At 41.1% G+C, this 18,362-nt stretch overlaps 1 protein-coding gene across 1 annotated transcript in view; it reads left to right on the top strand.

The window, feature by feature from the left end:
* Positions 1-5,148: 5,148 nt before the first annotated feature.
* LOC139750843 (troponin C-like) overlaps positions 5,149-18,362 on the top strand; it is a 44,865-nt gene continuing 31,651 nt past the window's right edge. The window contains exon 1 of the mRNA XM_071665629.1: positions 5,149-5,284. Coding sequence (XP_071521730.1) covers positions 5,282-5,284 — 3 coding nt within the window. The 5' untranslated portion in view covers positions 5,149-5,281. The remainder of the gene's footprint in view (positions 5,285-18,362) is intronic.

Raw genomic sequence — 18,362 nt, 5'->3', positions numbered from 1 at the left:
AAGACGTAAGATTGTTAGTAAAAGAGAAGAGAAAGGCATTTGGGCGACTTTTGCTCGGAAATAGTGCAGATGACTGGGAGATGTATAAAAGAAAGAGGCAAGAGGTCAAGAGAAAGGTGCAAGAGGTGAAAAAGAGGGCAAATAAGAGTTGGGGTGAAAGAGTACCATTAAATTTTAGGGAGAATAAAAAGATGTTTTGGAGGGAGATAAATGAAGTGCATAAGACAAGAGAACAAATGGGAACATTGGTGAAGGGGGCAAATGGGGAGTTAATAACAAGTAGTGGTGAAGTGAGAGGGAGATGGAGTGAGTATTTTGAAGATTTGTTGAATGTTTCTTGATAGAGTGGCAGACATAGGGTGTTTTGGTCGACGTGGTGTGCGAAGTGAGAGGGTCTTGGAGAATGATTTGGTAGACAGAGAAAAGGTAGTGAAAGCATTGCGGAAGACAAAAGCCGGCAAGGTGGAGGGTTTGGATGGTATTGCAGCGGAATTTATTAAAAAAGGGACAACTGTGTTGTTGACTGGTTGGTGAGGATATTTAATGCACGTATGGTTCATGGTGAAGTGCCTGAGGACTGGCGGAGTGCATGCATAGTGCCATTGTACAAAGGCAAAGAGGATAAAGGTGAGTGCTCAAATTACAGAGGTATAAGTTTGTTGAGTATTCCTTGGAAATTATATGGGAGGGTATTATTTGAGATGGTCAAAGCATGTACAGAGCATCAGATTGAGGAAGATCAGTGTGGTTTCAGAAGTGGTAGAGGATGTGTGGATCAAGTGTTTGCTTTGAAGAATGTATATGAGAAATACTTAGAAAAACAGATGGATTTGAATGTAGAATTTATATATCTGGAGAAGGCATATGATAGAGTTGATAGAGATGCTCTGTGGAAGGTATTAAGAGTATATGGTGTGGGAGGGAGGTTGCTAGAAGCATTGAAAAGTTTTTATCGAGGATGTAAGGCATGTGCACGAGTAGGAAGAGAGGAAAGTGATTGGTTCCCAGTAAATGTCGGTTTGCGTCAAGGGTGCGTGATTTCTCCGTGGTCATTTAATTTGTTTATGGATGGGGTTGTTAGGGAGGTGAATGCAAGAGTTTTGGAGAAAAGGACAAGTATACAATCTGTTGTCGATGAGAGGGCTTGGGAAGTGAATGAGTTGTTGTTCGCTGATGATACAGCGCTGGTGGTTCATTCGGGTGAGAAAGTGTAGTAGGGTTGAGTTACAAGTAAACTGGGAGGTAAGTTTGAATGGAGAAAAACTGGAGGAAGTGAAGTGTTTTAGATATCTGGGAGTAGATTTGGCAGCGGATGGAACCATGGAAGATGAAGTGAGTTACAGGGTGGGGGAGGGGGCAAAGGTTCTGGGAGCGTTGAAGAATGAGTGGAAAGCGAGAACTTTATCTGGGAGAGCAAAAATGGGTGCGTTTGAAGAAATAGTGGTTCCAACAATGTTATATGGTTTTGAGGCATGGGCTATAGATGGGGTTGTGCGGAGGAGGGTGGATGTGTTGGAAGTGATGTTTGAGGACAATAAGTGGCGTAAGGTGGTTTGATCGAGTAAGTGATGAAAGGGTAATAGAGATGTGTGGTAATAAAAAGAGTGTGGTTGAGAGAGCAGAAGAGGGTGTATTGAAATGGTTTGGTCGCATGGAGAGAATGAATGAGGAAAGATCGACAAAGAGGACACTTATATTTGTTTATTATACTTAGTCGCTATCTCCCGCGTTAGCGAGGTAGCACAAGGAAACAGACGAAGGAATGGCCCAACCCACCCACATACACATGTATATACATAAATGCCTACACACGCACATATACATACCTATACATTTCAATGTATATATAGATATACATACACAGACATATACATACATACACATGTACATATTCATACTTGCTGCCTTCATCCATCCTTGTCGCCACCCCGCCAAACTTGAAATGACACCCCTCTCCCCCCCACCCGCACGAGGTAGCGCTAGGAAAAGACAACAAAGGCCACATTCGTCTACACTCAGTCTCTAGTTGTCATATGTAATGCACCGAAACCACATCTCCCTTTCCACATCAAGGTCCCACAAAACTTTCCATGGTTTACCCCAGACGCTTCACATGCCCTTGGTTCAATCCATTGACAGCACGTCGACCCCCGTATACCACATCGTTCCAATTCACTATATATTCCTTGCACGCCTATCACCCTCCTGTATGTTCAGGCCCAGATCGCTCTAAATCTTTTTCACTCTATGCTTCCACCTCCAATTTGCTCTCCTACTTCTCCTCGCTCCGTTCATTTCTGACACATATATCCTCTTTGTCAATCTTTCCTCACTCATTCTCGCCATGTGACCAAACCGTTTCAATATCACTGGTGCAACAGGACTCCTTTTTCAGAAGTTCCTGTAGCTCCTCCGAGACTATGCTACTTCCAATTACAAAATTATGTTGGATGAGAAGTTTTTCGACGAGATTACACACACACACACACACACACACACACACACACACACACACACAATAAAAATGCTTCGCGCACACAAGCGGTTCATGGAATCTACGTTTACTCAACGGTTGAGGCAAGATTACGCGTACGCACACTCAGGTAGTGGCCAGCAGCGGGAAGGGTCAGGTGGAGGAGGTTCTGAGCATTCCATGAAACGAAAAACATGACACATAAATCATTGGATTATACCAGCTGAACCTATCATAACCAGACGTGTGTACCTGTCAGGAAGCTCCCTGACTATTTTGGTCATATGATGAGCATCGTTGTTTTCACAAGGAAATCCGAGACGAGGATGAGTTGCTATGATATCAGGTTTTAGTTCTGGCTTTATCTTGAGGTGGTATTCCCTCAAAACTGTTCCTTGGGGTGGTATTCTCTCAAAATGTTCCTTGAGGAGGTAGTCTCTCTCCTTATATGCGCGACGCGAGAAACGTTCCTCCCTCCAGCTGCAGCGTGGTACTTCACAGCAATGTCTTCGATGGTGTGGGGCGAGTGTGTCCGGGGAGTCTGCTGCTGCTGCTGCTGCTGCCCTGCCAACACCCTCACACCTGTGGAACGTGGGACACTCGTTCGCTTCCTGCAGCGACCCTGGTAACAGCTGTACGTGCTGTTCTCCTACTGCTAGGGTGGTGGTACATATCGAGACAGCTGTACGTGCCGATCTCATGCTGCTGGAGTGGTGGCATATATCGATATTTCTGATCAATCGCATGTTCCCTGACATCATCGATTCCATTCAGGACATTAGGTCGACACGACGACCTCACAAGGACACACTCACATCACTAACATCATCAGCGCCTGGATGACCTAACTCCTCAATTCTTCAGCGCCTCAGTGACGATAATGCTCGGGTATCACAGACTGCAAAACGCGACAGCAGCTCCCCATGAGCCAGCGACTGCTTCATGAACTAGGTACTACTAACACGGCAGCCCACGATGCTCTCACTTGCAGATTTTGTCACCTGCAGGTGTTGTCATGGTTACCAGCAGCATCATCGACCCTTGCTGACGGCATTCGCCATGTTCACGTACCTGTGGCATCTTCGCGTGAACATGGTGGCAGCTTAGCTGGTTCCCGTTCTCTGACTTCAAGTGAAAAGATCTAGTGTGAAAGTGACTCCGTCTGAGAACATCCTGGTGTGAGAGGAACATTGTTTTAGAGCGACCTGGTGTGTGAGGGACATGGTGTGAGGGATGACCTGGTGTGAGGGGTGACCTTGTATGAGAAGAATCTGTTATGAATGGAGGGACTTGTATGAGAGAAACCTGTGTGAGGGGGACCTGATTTGCGAGAGACCTTTTTGTGAGAGAGAACTGTCATGAGAATGGTCTTTGTGTGAGAGAGAATGGGTGTGAGATGGACCTGAAGTGAGAGTGACGATGTGAGGCGGACCTGGAGTGAGAGCGACCTTAAGGCAGTCACCTTTCTGACTCTAAAATCCTCTGTGTCGCTGACTGGCTTTTGTGTACAATACAGTTTTCTACATCGTCCTGTAGAGGTCCTCGCGCGACGAAACACTCCCACCAGAAATAAACTCGGGACTGAGTTCGACCCTTGGGAAGCGAACCACAGATGGTGCTTCGGAATCACGTAAGACTCACGTCACTTTAGCTCAGTGTCGTTCGTGTGACATCACATCTCACTCATGGTGTCGTGTCATCACCCTGAACCTACTGAAAACCTTCAGTTATGGAACTCGACTACCAAATCTCACGGTGTGGGTCTGCAGCCTAATTCACCAGAGGCGATATACACAGACAGGTATTCACACTATCTGAGGACCGAGCTTCCTGATATATGTGAACCTCTGAGGCTTCATAATGTTTCCACCTAACGAACACAAGCGAACTGGACAGGGTCATCCAGCTCGAATACATTTGACAAAGATATGATAAAGAGACTTGTAATCCCAATGATGTCCATCAGGTTTCAGAATAGTCTGCAGCGAGATCTTCAGAGATTCCATACGAATTATGGAACCATTGAGGTCGCTCTGACAAGTGATGTTAATTCTGCGATTATGCTCGAAGCTTTCGAGCCTGACACGGGCAGACGCTGGTGCAGTCCAGCAAAGAGCCAGAGAAACGTTAACAGCTGGATCTCGCGACCTAAACGTAAACGACCGTACTCGCCTCGACTTCAATTAAACATGGACCTCCGTTTTCTTTAACTTATGTAAGCGGAGACGTCTTAACATCGAGAAGAAGACAAGAACCCTTGCATAAAAGACGCTGAGCTGATATGTTTCGCCGTCTATTATTCCTTCACTGAACATGTTTACACAGTTTGCTTATCAGTTCAGACTCTTCCCTTCAGCGACGACTTATCTGGCCGCCGACACTAACCAGCGAGGTAAATATAAGAAATTCTTTGACCATCCTTATAAAATATCGCCATCGGCCTCAGCGCTCACGACAGCGGCGGCGGCGGTCCCTGTGTCGAAAGTGTACGTATGGAAAACGAATTTAGGATTTGACTCGGTGTTTGAGCGAGAGAGAGAGAGAGAGAGAGAGAGAGAGAGAGAGAGAGAGAGAGAGAGAGAGAGAGAGACAGTTGGGAGGGAGACTGGGTGTAGGAAGAGTCGGTGGGGGGAGGGGAACGTCAAAATCTGAAGGAATGAGCGAGCCTCGTCCGGAATTTGTACTCTGAAATAGTGAGCATAAAAAGCGGTGGTTGGCAGGCGGGCGACCACAACCCGAGTAGACCTCCGTGGTGCTCAGACCCCGTCCGCTTCTGTACAGCTCCCTCCCTCACATACGTACACAAACATGGTGAGTGTTCCCCCTTTTTGCCCAATCTTCCTCCCTGTCCTGCTCCTCATCCTCGCTACACTTGACGCGCCAGACGACACCCGCTGCTTAACGTACACCCAGGGATGTGTCGGAGAAGTGTGGTGCTGGGTGTGGCGGAGGGAAGTGGCCGTCGGTGCAACGGCGGAGTGAGGAACCTTGAAGTGCGCTTGTTTGGTCAAGGGCACACAATGTCAGCATTGCTGGGCTCGGGCATGGAGGCTGTGTTAGGTGGCGGCGGTGATGGTGTTGTTGCTGCTGTGTTAACACCACCAGGAGATGATGGTGTTGGTGCTGTGTTTCCACCATCTGGAAGTTATGCTGGTGCTGTGCTGGCATCATCGGGAGATGGAGATGCTGTCCTGGCAACATTGGGAGATGGAGATGCTGTGTTGGCATCACCAGGAGATGGAGAAGCTGTGTTAGCACCAAAAGAAATGCTCGTGCTGTGTTACCAACACTGGAAAGTGATGCTGGTTCTGTGTTAGCAGCGTCGCTAGGTATGGGTGCGGAATTGGCATCGCTGGAAGATACAGGTGCTGTGTTAGCACTATCAGTAGGTGCTGACGCTGTGTTAGCACTACCAGTAGGTGCTGACGCTGTGTTAGCAGCAGCAGGAGGTGCTGACGCTGCGTTGATAGATCACTTTACCATCACATGTGCGCGACATGAGCTTGGTGACATGAGCGTTGTTATAATACCATCAGCCGGATCAAGGGACATGCTGGAATCATAGGGCATCAGGTCTTCAGTAGTACCAGCACGTCCTGAGGCTGTGTTGCAGCCAACATAGGACTCATTGTTTCATGAGGGCTCCTGCAGCTTTGGGCAGGCATTCCACACAGGAGCAGGGTAAAGCAGGTTCCATTCGGACGGGAAGATGATCTCAGACGTCGCTGGACTCTTTTCGTCCGATGACTGTGCTGGCCTCAGGCTCGGTGTGTTCACACCTATGGGCAGAGTCCGGGAACACCTCTCTACCTGTGTACTGCCTTAACCTATGAGGCACAAGGTGGCCTCAATGTCTGTCCAGTAGCCGGGCTCCCCAGTCGTTCAACTCCCCTCGTTCCCGTCCTCGTTTTCTCTTGCTTCCTTCAACTTGCTCCAATGTCGTCCCTCCAGAGGGCTTGATGCTCTTGTTCCAGCTCATTCCAGGAAGTCCTGCTGGACGTCTTCCTTCAAGCTCAGACGCCTCTTGGCATACCTCGTGCCTTACATTCTTATCATATGGCCATCCCGCCATGACTTGTTCGCTTTATCTATGTGCAACTCTCTCTCTCTCTCTCTCTCTCTCTCTCTCTCTCTCTCTCTCTCTCTCTCTCTCTCTCTCTCTCTCTCTCTCTCTCTCTCTCTCTCCCTATATACATATATATATATATATATATATATATATATATATAGAGAGAGAGAGAGAGAGAGAGAGAGAGAGAGAGAGAGAGAGAGAGAGAGAGAGAGAGAGAGAGAGAGAGAGAGAGAGATTCATAGGGCGGAAAGAGGCACAGTTTCGTCAAAGAGCTTCTCGCTCTGAAGGAGTCCATAATTTCCCTGCTCCTGATTGGAGCGTATCCTATGAAGCTGTAGTATCCCCATAAAGAATGTCATGTAGATCAATAATGATAATGATAATTATAATAATGATAATAATGATAATAATGATAATAATGATAATGATAATAATGATAGTAGTAGTAGTAGTAGTAGTAGTAGTAGTAGTAGTAGTAGTATTAGTAGTAGTAATAATAATATCAATAATAATAATAATAATAATATTAATAACAATAATAATGATAATAATAACAATAATGATAATAATAATGATAATAATAATAATAATAATAATAATAATAATAATAATGATGATAATAATAATAATTTCTTTCGTCTGTTTCCTTGCGCTACCTCGCAAACGCGGGAGACAGCGAAAAAAAAAAATAATAATAATAATAATAATGATAATAATAATAATAATAGCAATAATAATAATAATAATAACGATGATGATGATAATGATAATGATGATAATAATAGAAATGATAACAATGATAATGATAATAATAATGATAATAATGATAATACTAAGTATAATGATAATGTTAGTGATAATGATAATAATGGTAATGATAATGATAATGACAATAATAGTAATAATAATGATGATAATAATAATGATAATAATAATGATAACAATAATATTATTATTGATAATAATAACAATGACAATAATAATAATAATAATAATGATAATAATAATAATAATAATAATAATAATGATAATGATAATAATAATAATAATAATAATAATAATAATAATAATGATAATAATAATTCTTTGTGAATTTACTAAGTGAAGATTCACTGATTTCTCTCTTGCTAAAAGAGTTACAATTAGTAACTGAATTCGCGTTGCTCCAGTTAATACAATAGTCATAATTCTAAACATGATTAAACAGAAAATATGATTCTTGTCCTGTTCTTATACTACTGAAATGGTTTGGACACATGGAGAGAATGAGTGAGGAAAGATTGACAAAGAGGATTTATGTGTCAGAGTTGGAGGGAACGAGAAGTGGGAGACCAAGTTGCAGGTGGAAAGATGGAGTGAAAAAAACTTTGAGCGATCTGGGCCTGAACATACAGGAGGGTGAAAGGCGTGCAAGGAATAGAGTGAATTGGAATGATATGGTATACCGTGGTCGACGTGCTGTCAACGGATTGAACCAGGGCATGTGAAGCGTCTGGGGTAAACCATGGAAAGTTTTGCGGAGCCTGGCTGTGGAAAGGGAGCTGTGGTTTCGGTGCATTATACATGACAGCTAGAGACTCAGTGTGAACGAATGTGGCCTTTGTCTTTTCTCAGCGCTTCCTCGCGTGTGCGCGGGGGGGAAGGGGGGTGGGATGCAATTTCATGTGTGACGGGGTGGCGGCGGACGTGGATGAAGGCAGCAAGTATGAATATGTACATGCGTATATATGTATATGTCTGTGTATGTATATGTATGTATACGTTGAAATATATAGGTGTGTATGTGTACGTGTGTGGGTGTTTATGTATATACATGTGCATGTGGTTGGGTTGGGCCATTCTTTCGTCTGTTTCCTTGCGCTACCTCGCTAACGCGGGAGACAGCGACTAAGTATAATGATAATGATAATGATAATAATGATAATTCTTATTATTATTATTATTATCATTATTATTATTATTATCATTATTATTATTATTATTATTATTATTATTATTATTATTATTATTATTATTATTATTATTATTATTATTCAAATGATATCAAAAGGTCAACTTTGGTGAGGCTGAATGATTAGGAGTACAGTTCCGGCAAAGAACTTTTCACATCAAAGAAGTTCACATTTCCCTGCTACTGGAAGTAGCGCAGACTTGAACAGAACAAGCCACCTGGAAAGAGGCCCTGGGTAACTACAGGAATCTTTCATGAAAGATTTGTCATGGGGTAATTATAGATAAATGAATTAACGCACATACACACACACACACACAACACATACACTCTCTCTCTCTCTCTCTCTCTCTCTCTCTCTCTCTCTCTCTCTCTCTCTCTCTCTCTCTCTCTCTCTCTATCTATCTATATATATATATATATATATATATATATATATATATATATATATATATATATGCTGATAACCACGGGGAAAATGAAACGGCAAGTTCCCAAGTGCAGTTTCGTGTTATGATCACATCGTCAGGGGAGATACAAAAATGAGATAGAAGACATAGATCAGTCAGTTGATATACAAGGAAGAGACGTACCTAAGACGCTGTTGGTAAACAAGTGTTACCAGATAGTGTTGTTTGGGCCTGTCATAAACTTCTAGTATGTGGACAGGAGCTGTTTGCAAATTTTGCCTATGACAAAGCTATCCAGTTTGTATAGACCTTCACTAATATCAATGTTAAAATTCTTTGTGAATTTGTTAATAGAAGATTCACTGATTTCTCTCTTGGTAAAAGAGTTACAATTATAACTGAATTAGCGTTGCTCCAGTTAATGCAATCATCATAATTCTTAACATGATTAAACAGATTATATGACTCTTGTCCTGTTCTTATACTATAATTGTGTTCCTTATGTCTAACGTAAAGATCCTTACCAGTCTGCCCAACATAAGATATATCACAGTTTTTACAAGGGATTCTGCAAACAGCCGGCAAAAATTTTTGGTGACTTTTTTTACTAAGATATTCTTTATAGTACTGTTATTGCTGAAGGCAACATTGACATTAAAGGAAGTAATTTAGAATATCACCAAAAGGGAGAACTAAGAGATTCTTGGTATCAAGGGGAAGTTTGAGTTTAACTCTACAAAATGATTTCTTTGCCATCTTAAGGGATATATCAATGAAAGATCTAGGGTACTTTAACTTGGATCCAATAGAATATATCTTCTCAAAATCATCATCAAAAAATTATAGACTGCATGTACGTAATTCCCTAAGGAACATCGACTGAAATATTTCGATGATACGTAGATTAACTCTGTCATGTTGAGCTGAGTAATAATGAATATAAGAACAATCATTGGTTGGTTATTTGTATATCAGACTTAAGCATGTTTATATTCCCATGGATCATGCAATCTAGAAATGGAGACATAAATTATTTTCCACTTCCACAGTAGAGGTGATGAGAGGTACTAAATCATTAAGTGAACGGAGAAATGTTTGTAAATAAATGTTTGTTGGCCAAACATAAAGAACTTCATCTACATATCTAGACCAAATTGCCTTAGAGAAAAAGATATCCTTTAGTAATTTTGTTTCAAAGGATTCCATGTAAACATTACTTAATACTAGTGAGAGGGTTACCAATCAACATACCAAATTTCTCTGAGCATAATATTCTACATTAGATTGAAATGCGCACTCCATTGTGCACAATTTTATCCATTCAGTAAACACAGACGATGGAGCAGGTAAATCAAGATCATCCAAGACATCAACCGAGTAAGAGGTCATCAACGTGAAGTTTTACGTACGAGGATAAAACATGAAAACTTGCCAGTTTGAAATGGAAGTCAACATGGATATCATTAAGTTTGTTAACTAAATTGTTTGCGAAATATGAATTTGATATCTTACCAGTTAGTGGGCATGATTAAGATATCAAATTCTGATATCATGAACAATGTAGATTTAGTTAACAAGCTTAATGATATCCAATTTGATTTTGATTTCAGTCTAGTACGTTTTCTTGTTTCATCCTTGTCCACAACAGTTCCAGTTGATGACGTCTTAGAATATTTAGATGATGTCTTGGATAATATAGATTTACTTTTTTCAAAGTCTGTCTTTACTGAATTGATAACATTGTGTATAAGTCACTGTGTATTTCAATTTAATGTAGAATGTTAAGCTCAAAAATTTGGTATGGCGATTGCTAACCCATTTTAACCAGTATTAAGTAATCCTTTCATGGAATTCTTTGAAACAAATAATTAAGAGATATCCTACCTTCTAATGCAATTTGATTTAGGTATGTAGAGGATGCTTTTAGCGTCCTGCCAACAAACGAAAATTTACAAATATTCTCCCTTTTCTTAACAATTTAGTATCTTCCATCAACTTTACCGTGGATGTGGAAAATAATGGTATATGACAATTTTTAGATTGCATGTTCCATGTAGATAGAAACATGTTTAAGTTTACCATATACAGAAAACCCATCAATGTTTGTTCTTATATTCATTATCACTCAGCTCAACATGACAGAATTTAACTATCATCATTTTAGTCGATATTCCTGAGGGCATTACGTATATGCAGTCCGGAATTTATTGATTATGAGTTTGAGAAGACTTATTCTACTGGAGCCAAGGTAAAGTATCCTAGATCTTTCATTGATGAATCCCTTAAAATGACTAAGAGATCTTTTTATAGAGTTAAACTCAAACATCTCCTTGATACCAAGAATCTTTTAGTTCTCCCTTTTAGTGATAATTTTACATCACTTCCAAGATTGTTTAAATTCTTTAATGTGAACGTAGCCCTCAGTAATAACAATAGTATAAAGAATATCTTAATCAAAAACTCGTCAGAAAATTCTATAGGCTGTGTTTACAGACTCCCTTGTAAAAACTGGAATATGTTTGATATTGGGCAGACTGGTAAGGATCTTTGTGTTAGACTTAAGCAACATAAATATAGTGTAAGAACAGGACAAGAGGCAAATGCTCTGCTTAATCATATTAGAAATCATGACCATTTTATTGACCGGAACAACGCTAATTCAGTTATTAACTGAAACTCCTTTACCACGAGAAATATAATTGAATTTTCTATCATTAGATACACAAAGAATTATAACATTAATATTGTTGAGGTCTATTCAGACTGAATAGCTTTGTCGTAGGCAAAATTTGTCGACAGATACCTTCCCTGTACATAGCAAAAAAATTTCATGATAAGCATAATGCTAGACCCGAACACCACCATCCGGTAACGCTTGTTTACCAACGGCGTCTCAGCTACGTCTCTTCCTTGTATATCAACTGACTGTTCTACGTCTTCTATCTCATTATTGCATATCCCATGACGATGTGATCATTACACGAAGTGCACTTGGGAAAAATCGTGTTTCATTTTCCTCATGGTTACCAGCAGAAACTAAACCACATGCACCAATGTGAACTATTACAATATATATTATATATATATATATATATATATATATATATATATATATATATATATATATATATATATATATATATATTTCTTTTTTTCTTTCAAACTATTCGCCATTTCCCGCATTAGCGAGGTAGCGTTAAGAACAGAGGACTGGGCCTTTGAGGGAATACCCTAACCTGGCCCAATTCTCTGTTCCTTCTTTTGGAAAATTGAAAAAAAAAAAAAAAAAAAAAAAAAAAACGAGAGGGGAGGATTTCCAGCCCCCCGCTCCCTCCCCTTTTAGTCGCCTTCTACGACACGCAGGGAATACGTGGGAAGTATTCTTAATCCCCTATCCCCAGGGATATATATATATATATATATATATATATATATATATATATATATATATATATATATATATATATATATATATATATTCTTTTTTTTGTCGCTGTCTCCCGCGTTTGCGAGGTAGCGCAAGGAAACACACGAAAGAAATGGCCCAACCCACCCCCATACATATGTATATACATACACGTCCACACACGCAAATATACATACCTACACAGCTTTCCATGGTTTACCCCAGACGCTTCACATGCCCTGATTCATTCACTGACAGCACATCAACCCCGGTATACCACATCCATCCAATTAACTCTATTCCTTGCCCTCCTTTCACCTTCCTGCATGTTCAGGCCCCGATCACACAAAATCTTTTTCACATCCATCTTTCCACCTCCAATTTGGTCTCCCACTTCTCCTCGTTCCCTCCACCTCCGACACATATATCCTCTTGGTCAATCTTTCCTCACTCATTCTCTCCATGTGCCTAAACCATTTCAAAACACCCTCTTCTGCTCTCTCAACCACGCTCTTTTTATTTCCACACATCTCTCTTACCCTTACGTTACTTACTCGATCAAACCACCTCACACCACACATTGTCCTCAAACATCTCCTTTCCAGCACATCCATCCTCCTGCGCACAACTCTATCCATAGCCCACGCCTCGCAACCATACAACATTGTTGGAACCACTATTCCTTCAAACATACACATTTTTGCTTTCCGAGATAATGTTCTCGACTTCCACACATTCTTCAAGGCTCCCAGGATTTTCGCCCCCTCCCCCACCCTATGATCCACTTCCGCTTCCATGGTTCCATCCGCTGCCAGATCCACTCCCAGATATCTAAAACACTTTACTTTCTCCAGTTTTGCTCCATTCAAACTTACCTCCCAGTTGACTTGACCCTCAACCCTACTGTACCTAATAACCTTGCTCTTATTCACATTTACTCTTAACTTTCTTCTTCCACACACTTTACCAAACTCAGTCACCAGCTTCTGCAGTTTCTCACATGAATCAGCCACCAGCGCTGTATCATCAGCGAACAACAACTGACTCACTTCCCAAGCTCTCTCATCCCCAACAGACTTCATACTTGCCCCTCTTTCCAAAACTCTTGCATTTACCTCCCTAACAACCCCATCCATAAACAAATTAAACAACCATGGAGACATCACACACTCCTGCCGCAAACCTACATTCACTGAGAACCAATCACTTTCCTCTCTTCCTACACGTACACATGCCTTACATCCTCGATAAAAACTTTTCACTGCTTCTAACAACTTGCCTCCCACACCATATATTCTTAATACCTTCCACAGAGCATCTCTATCAACTCTATCATATGCCTTCTCCAGATCCATAAATGCTACATACAAATCCATTTGCTTTTCTAAGTATTTCTCACATACATTCTTCAAAGCAAACACCTGATCTACACATCCTCTACCACTTCTGAAACCACACTGCTCTTCCCCAATCTGATGCTCTGTACATGCCTTCACCCTCTCAATCGATACCCTCCCATATAATTTACCAGGAATACTCCACAAACTTATACCTCTGTAATTTGAGCACTCACTCTTATCACCTTTGCCTTTATACAATGGCACTATGCACGCATTCCGCCAATCCTCAGGCACCTCACCATGAGTCATACATACATTAAATAACCTTACCAACCAGTCAATAATACAGTCAACCCCTTTTTAATAAATTCCACTGCAATACCATCCAAACCTGCTGCCTTGCCGGCTTTCATCTTCCGCAAAGCTTTTACTACTTCTTCTCTGTTTACCAAATCATTTTCCCGAACCCTCTCACTTTGCACACCACCTCGACCAAAACACCCTATATCTGCCACTCTATCATCAAACACATTCAACAAACCTTCAAAATACTCACTCCATCTCCTTCTCACATCACCACTACTTGTTATCACCTCCCCATTTGCGCCCTTCACTGAAGTTCCCATTTGCTCCCTTGTCTTACGCACTTTATTTACCTCCTTCCAGAACATCTTTTTATTCTCCCTAAAATTTAATGATACTCTCTCACCCCAACTCTCATTTGCCCTCTTTTTCACCTCTTGCACCTTTCTCTTGACCTCCTGTCTCTTTCTTTTATACATCTCCCACTCAATTGCATTTTTTCCCTGCAAAAATCGTCCAAATGCCTCTCTCTTCTCTTTCACTAATAATCTTACTTCTTCATCCCACCACTCACTACCCTTTCTAATCAACCCACCTCCCACTCTTCTCATGCCACAAGCATCTTTTGCGCAATCCATCACTGATTCCCTAAATACATCCCATTCCTCCCCCACTCCCCTTACTTCATTGTTCTCACCTTTTTCCATTCTGTACTCAGTCTCTCCTGGTACTTCCTCACACAAGTCTCCTTCCCAAGCTCACTTACTCTCACCACCCTCTTCACCCCAACATTCACTCTTCTTTTCTGAAAACCCATACAAATCTTCACCTTAGCCTCCACTAGATAATGATCAGACATCCCTCGATATGTGGTGTGAGGAGAGTATATCGAATAAGAAATGACAGGGTAAGGGAGATATGTAACAGCACGAAGATAATCTGAAAGAGCTGAAGAGTTTGTGCGGGAATGGTTTGAACAGTTGTGTAGGGTGAGGGAGGAGAGGCTGACTAAGGAGGTATACATGTCGTAAGTGGAGGGAAGAAGGAGAAGAAGAAACCTAGAAGGTGGTGGGATGATTGAGAGGAAACTGTTATGAGCCACTGAGACCTGAACATGCAGGATGGTTTGGGGCTCGCAAGGGATAAAGCGAATTTGAGCGATGTGGAATACAGAGGGCGACATGCTGTCAATGGGTTGAATCAGGGTAGGTGAAGTGGTTAGGGGAAACCACGTGAAGAACTATGAGGCTTGGCTGTGCGCAGTGGGAATCTAGTTTCGGTGCGTTGTATATGATAGCTCGAGAGTGGGTGTGAGCACATTAGGCTGGTGCATTTGAGGCTTCAAATGAACGTACGAGAGATGTGGAATGAGTGACACAGGCCTTTACTGATTTATTTGAGGCCTGTAATGAATGTTCCAGATTTCGTGACTGATATATCTCAGGCCTGGAATGAGTGTACCAGAAGCAAGGAATGGTGGATCTTAAGCCTGGAATAAGTGTACCAGAGGCGTAGATTTAATCCATCTGAGGCCTGGAATAAGAATCATAGGCGTAGCCTGACTGTATGTTAGGTCTGGAATGAGCACAGAAGGCCTATGATAAGCGTAACAGAGACCCAGAATGATTTTACTAGAAGACCATAGTGGACGCACCAGAGGCCTGGAATGAGTATATCAGAATTCTGGGATGGATTTACGAGATGCGTTACAACAGTGCATCAGAAAGCAGGAAAAGGACCAGAGGCTTGGAGTGGGTGTGTCGGAGACACACAGGGATCATCAGAGGCCTAGATTGAGAGCATCGTAGACTCAGAGGACTGGGATAGATAAATGACACAGAGGAAGTACAAGAGGACTGGAATGAATGTATCATGGGCACAGAATGACCAAGGAAGGCCTAGAATGAGTACACTGGAGACACAGAAAGGGCAACAGAAGCCTGGGAGTGAGTGTATGAGACACAAAAGAAGCACTAGAGGCTGGAATAAGGACATCAGTGACAGAAGGAACACCAAAGGCCTATAATGAGTGTGTCAGAAACAAAAAAGGAGCACTAGATACGTGGAATGGTATGTATCAGAGACACAGAAGTAACACCAGACGCCTAGAATGAATGCATATGAGACACTGAAAGAGCATTGGAGGCCTTGAATGAGTGTATCAGAAACACAACAGGAATACTAGAACCATGGAATGAGTGTATTAGAAACAGAAGCAGCTCCAGGGGTGTGGAATGAGTGTATGACAGACAGAAGCAGCACCAGGGGTATGGAATGAGTGTACGACAGACAGAAACGGCACCAGGGGTATGTAATGAGCGTATGACAGACAGAAGCAGCACCAGGGCCTGGAATGAGTGTATTAGAGACAGAAGTAGCACCAGGGGCCTGGAAAGTGTGAGCCGAGTGTACCAGGTAACTGGAAGATTGTGTAATGTGCAGGCAAGGAAAAATAACAGAGGATAAATGTGATGGACTGATTTCTATAATGCTAGACCAAATGCAATCTTATACTAAACGAAGCGAATATGGTGAACGGGAGTAAAGTGGATGATGAAATGAAAAAGTACATAGTTGAGGGGAAGACCATAATTTACTGAGGGAAGAGGAGTAAATCATTTTTAAGTGAACCCATACATAGTGGGAAACGATATATATATATATATATATATATATATATATATATATATATATATATATATATATATATATATGTGTGTGTGTATTTTTTTTCCATACTATTCGCCATTTCCCGCGTTAGCGAGGTAGCGTTAAGAACAGAGGACTGGGCCTTTCAGGGAATATCCTCATCTGGCCCCCTTCTCTGATCCCTCTTTTGAAAAATAAAAAAAAAGAGAGAGAGGGGAGGATTTCCAGCCCCCCCGCTCCCTCCCCTTTTCGTTCCCTTCTGCGACACGCAGGGAATACGTGGGAGGTGTTCTTTCTCCCCTATCCCCAAGGATAATATATATATATGTATATATATATATATATATATATATATATATATATATATATATATATATATATATATATATATATATATATATATCTTTCTTTCTTTTAAACTATTCGCCATTTCCCGCGTTAGCGAGGTAGCGTTAGGAACAGAGGACTGGGCCTTTTTTGGAATATCCTCACCTGGCCCCCTCTGTTCCTTCTTTTGGAAAATAAAAAAAAAAAAAACGAGAGGGGAGGATTTCCAGCCCCCCGCTCCCTCCCCTTTTAGTCGCCTTCTACGACACGCAGGGAATACGTGAGAAGTATTCTTAATCCCCTATCCCCAGGGATAATATATATATATATATATATATATAAATATATATATATATATATATATATATATATATATATATATATATATATATAAATATATATATATATATATATATATATATATATATATATATATATATATATATATATATATATATATATATATATATATATATATGTAGGATAGGAGAGAAAAAAATACTTCCCACGTATTCCCCGCGTGTCGTAGAAGTTGACTAAAGGGGGCGGGAGCGGGGGCTGGAAACCCTCCCCTCCCTGTATTTCAGTTTCTAAAAGAGGAAACATAAGACGAAGTCACACGGGGAGTGCTCACCCTCCTCGAAGGCTCAGATTGGGGTGTCTGAATGTGTGTGGATGTAACCATGATGAGAAGAAAGGAGAGATAGGTAGCATGTTTGAGGAAAAAAAGTGGATGTTTTGGCTATGAGTGAAATGAAGCTCAAGGGTAAAGAGGAAGCATAGATTTGAAAAGTCTTGGGAGTAAAGTCAGGGATGATGAAAGGACAAGAGCTAAGGAATGAGTAGCTCTACTCCTGAGGCAGGAGTTGTGGGAGTATGTGATAGAATGTAAGAAAGTAAATTCTAGATTGATGTGGGTGAAAGTGAATGTGGATGAGAGAGATGGGTGATTTTTGGTGCTTATACGCTTGGTCATGAGAAGAAAGATCATGAGAGGTAAGTGTTTTGGGAGCAGCTGAGTGAGTGTGATAGCAGCTTGGATGCACGAGACCGGGTTATAGTGATGGGTGATTTAAATGCGAAGGTGAGTAATGTGGCAGTTAAGGGTATAATTCGTGTACGTGGGATGTCCAGTGTTGTGAATGGAAATGGTGAACAGTTTGTAGATTTGCGCGCTGAAAGAAATGAATACGTCGTTTAAAAAAAGAGATATACATACTTATACGTATGTGAGTAGGAGAGATGGTCAAAAAACATTATTGGATTACGTGTTAATTTTTAGGTGTGTAAAAGAGAGATTTTTGGATGTTAATGTGCAAAGCGGCAGCTGGAGGTATGTCTGATCCCTATTTTGTAGAGGCGAAGGTGAAGATTTGTAGAGGTTTTCAGAAAAAAAGAGAGAATGTTTGGGTGAAGAGAGTGGTGAGAGTA

Source organism: Panulirus ornatus, chromosome 10, assembly GCF_036320965.1.
Source record: "Panulirus ornatus isolate Po-2019 chromosome 10, ASM3632096v1, whole genome shotgun sequence".
NCBI classification, from domain to species: Eukaryota; Metazoa; Arthropoda; class Malacostraca; order Decapoda; family Palinuridae; genus Panulirus; species Panulirus ornatus.
Note: the sequence above shows the minus strand (reverse complement) of the source record. Positions and strands in the feature narration are given on the sequence as shown.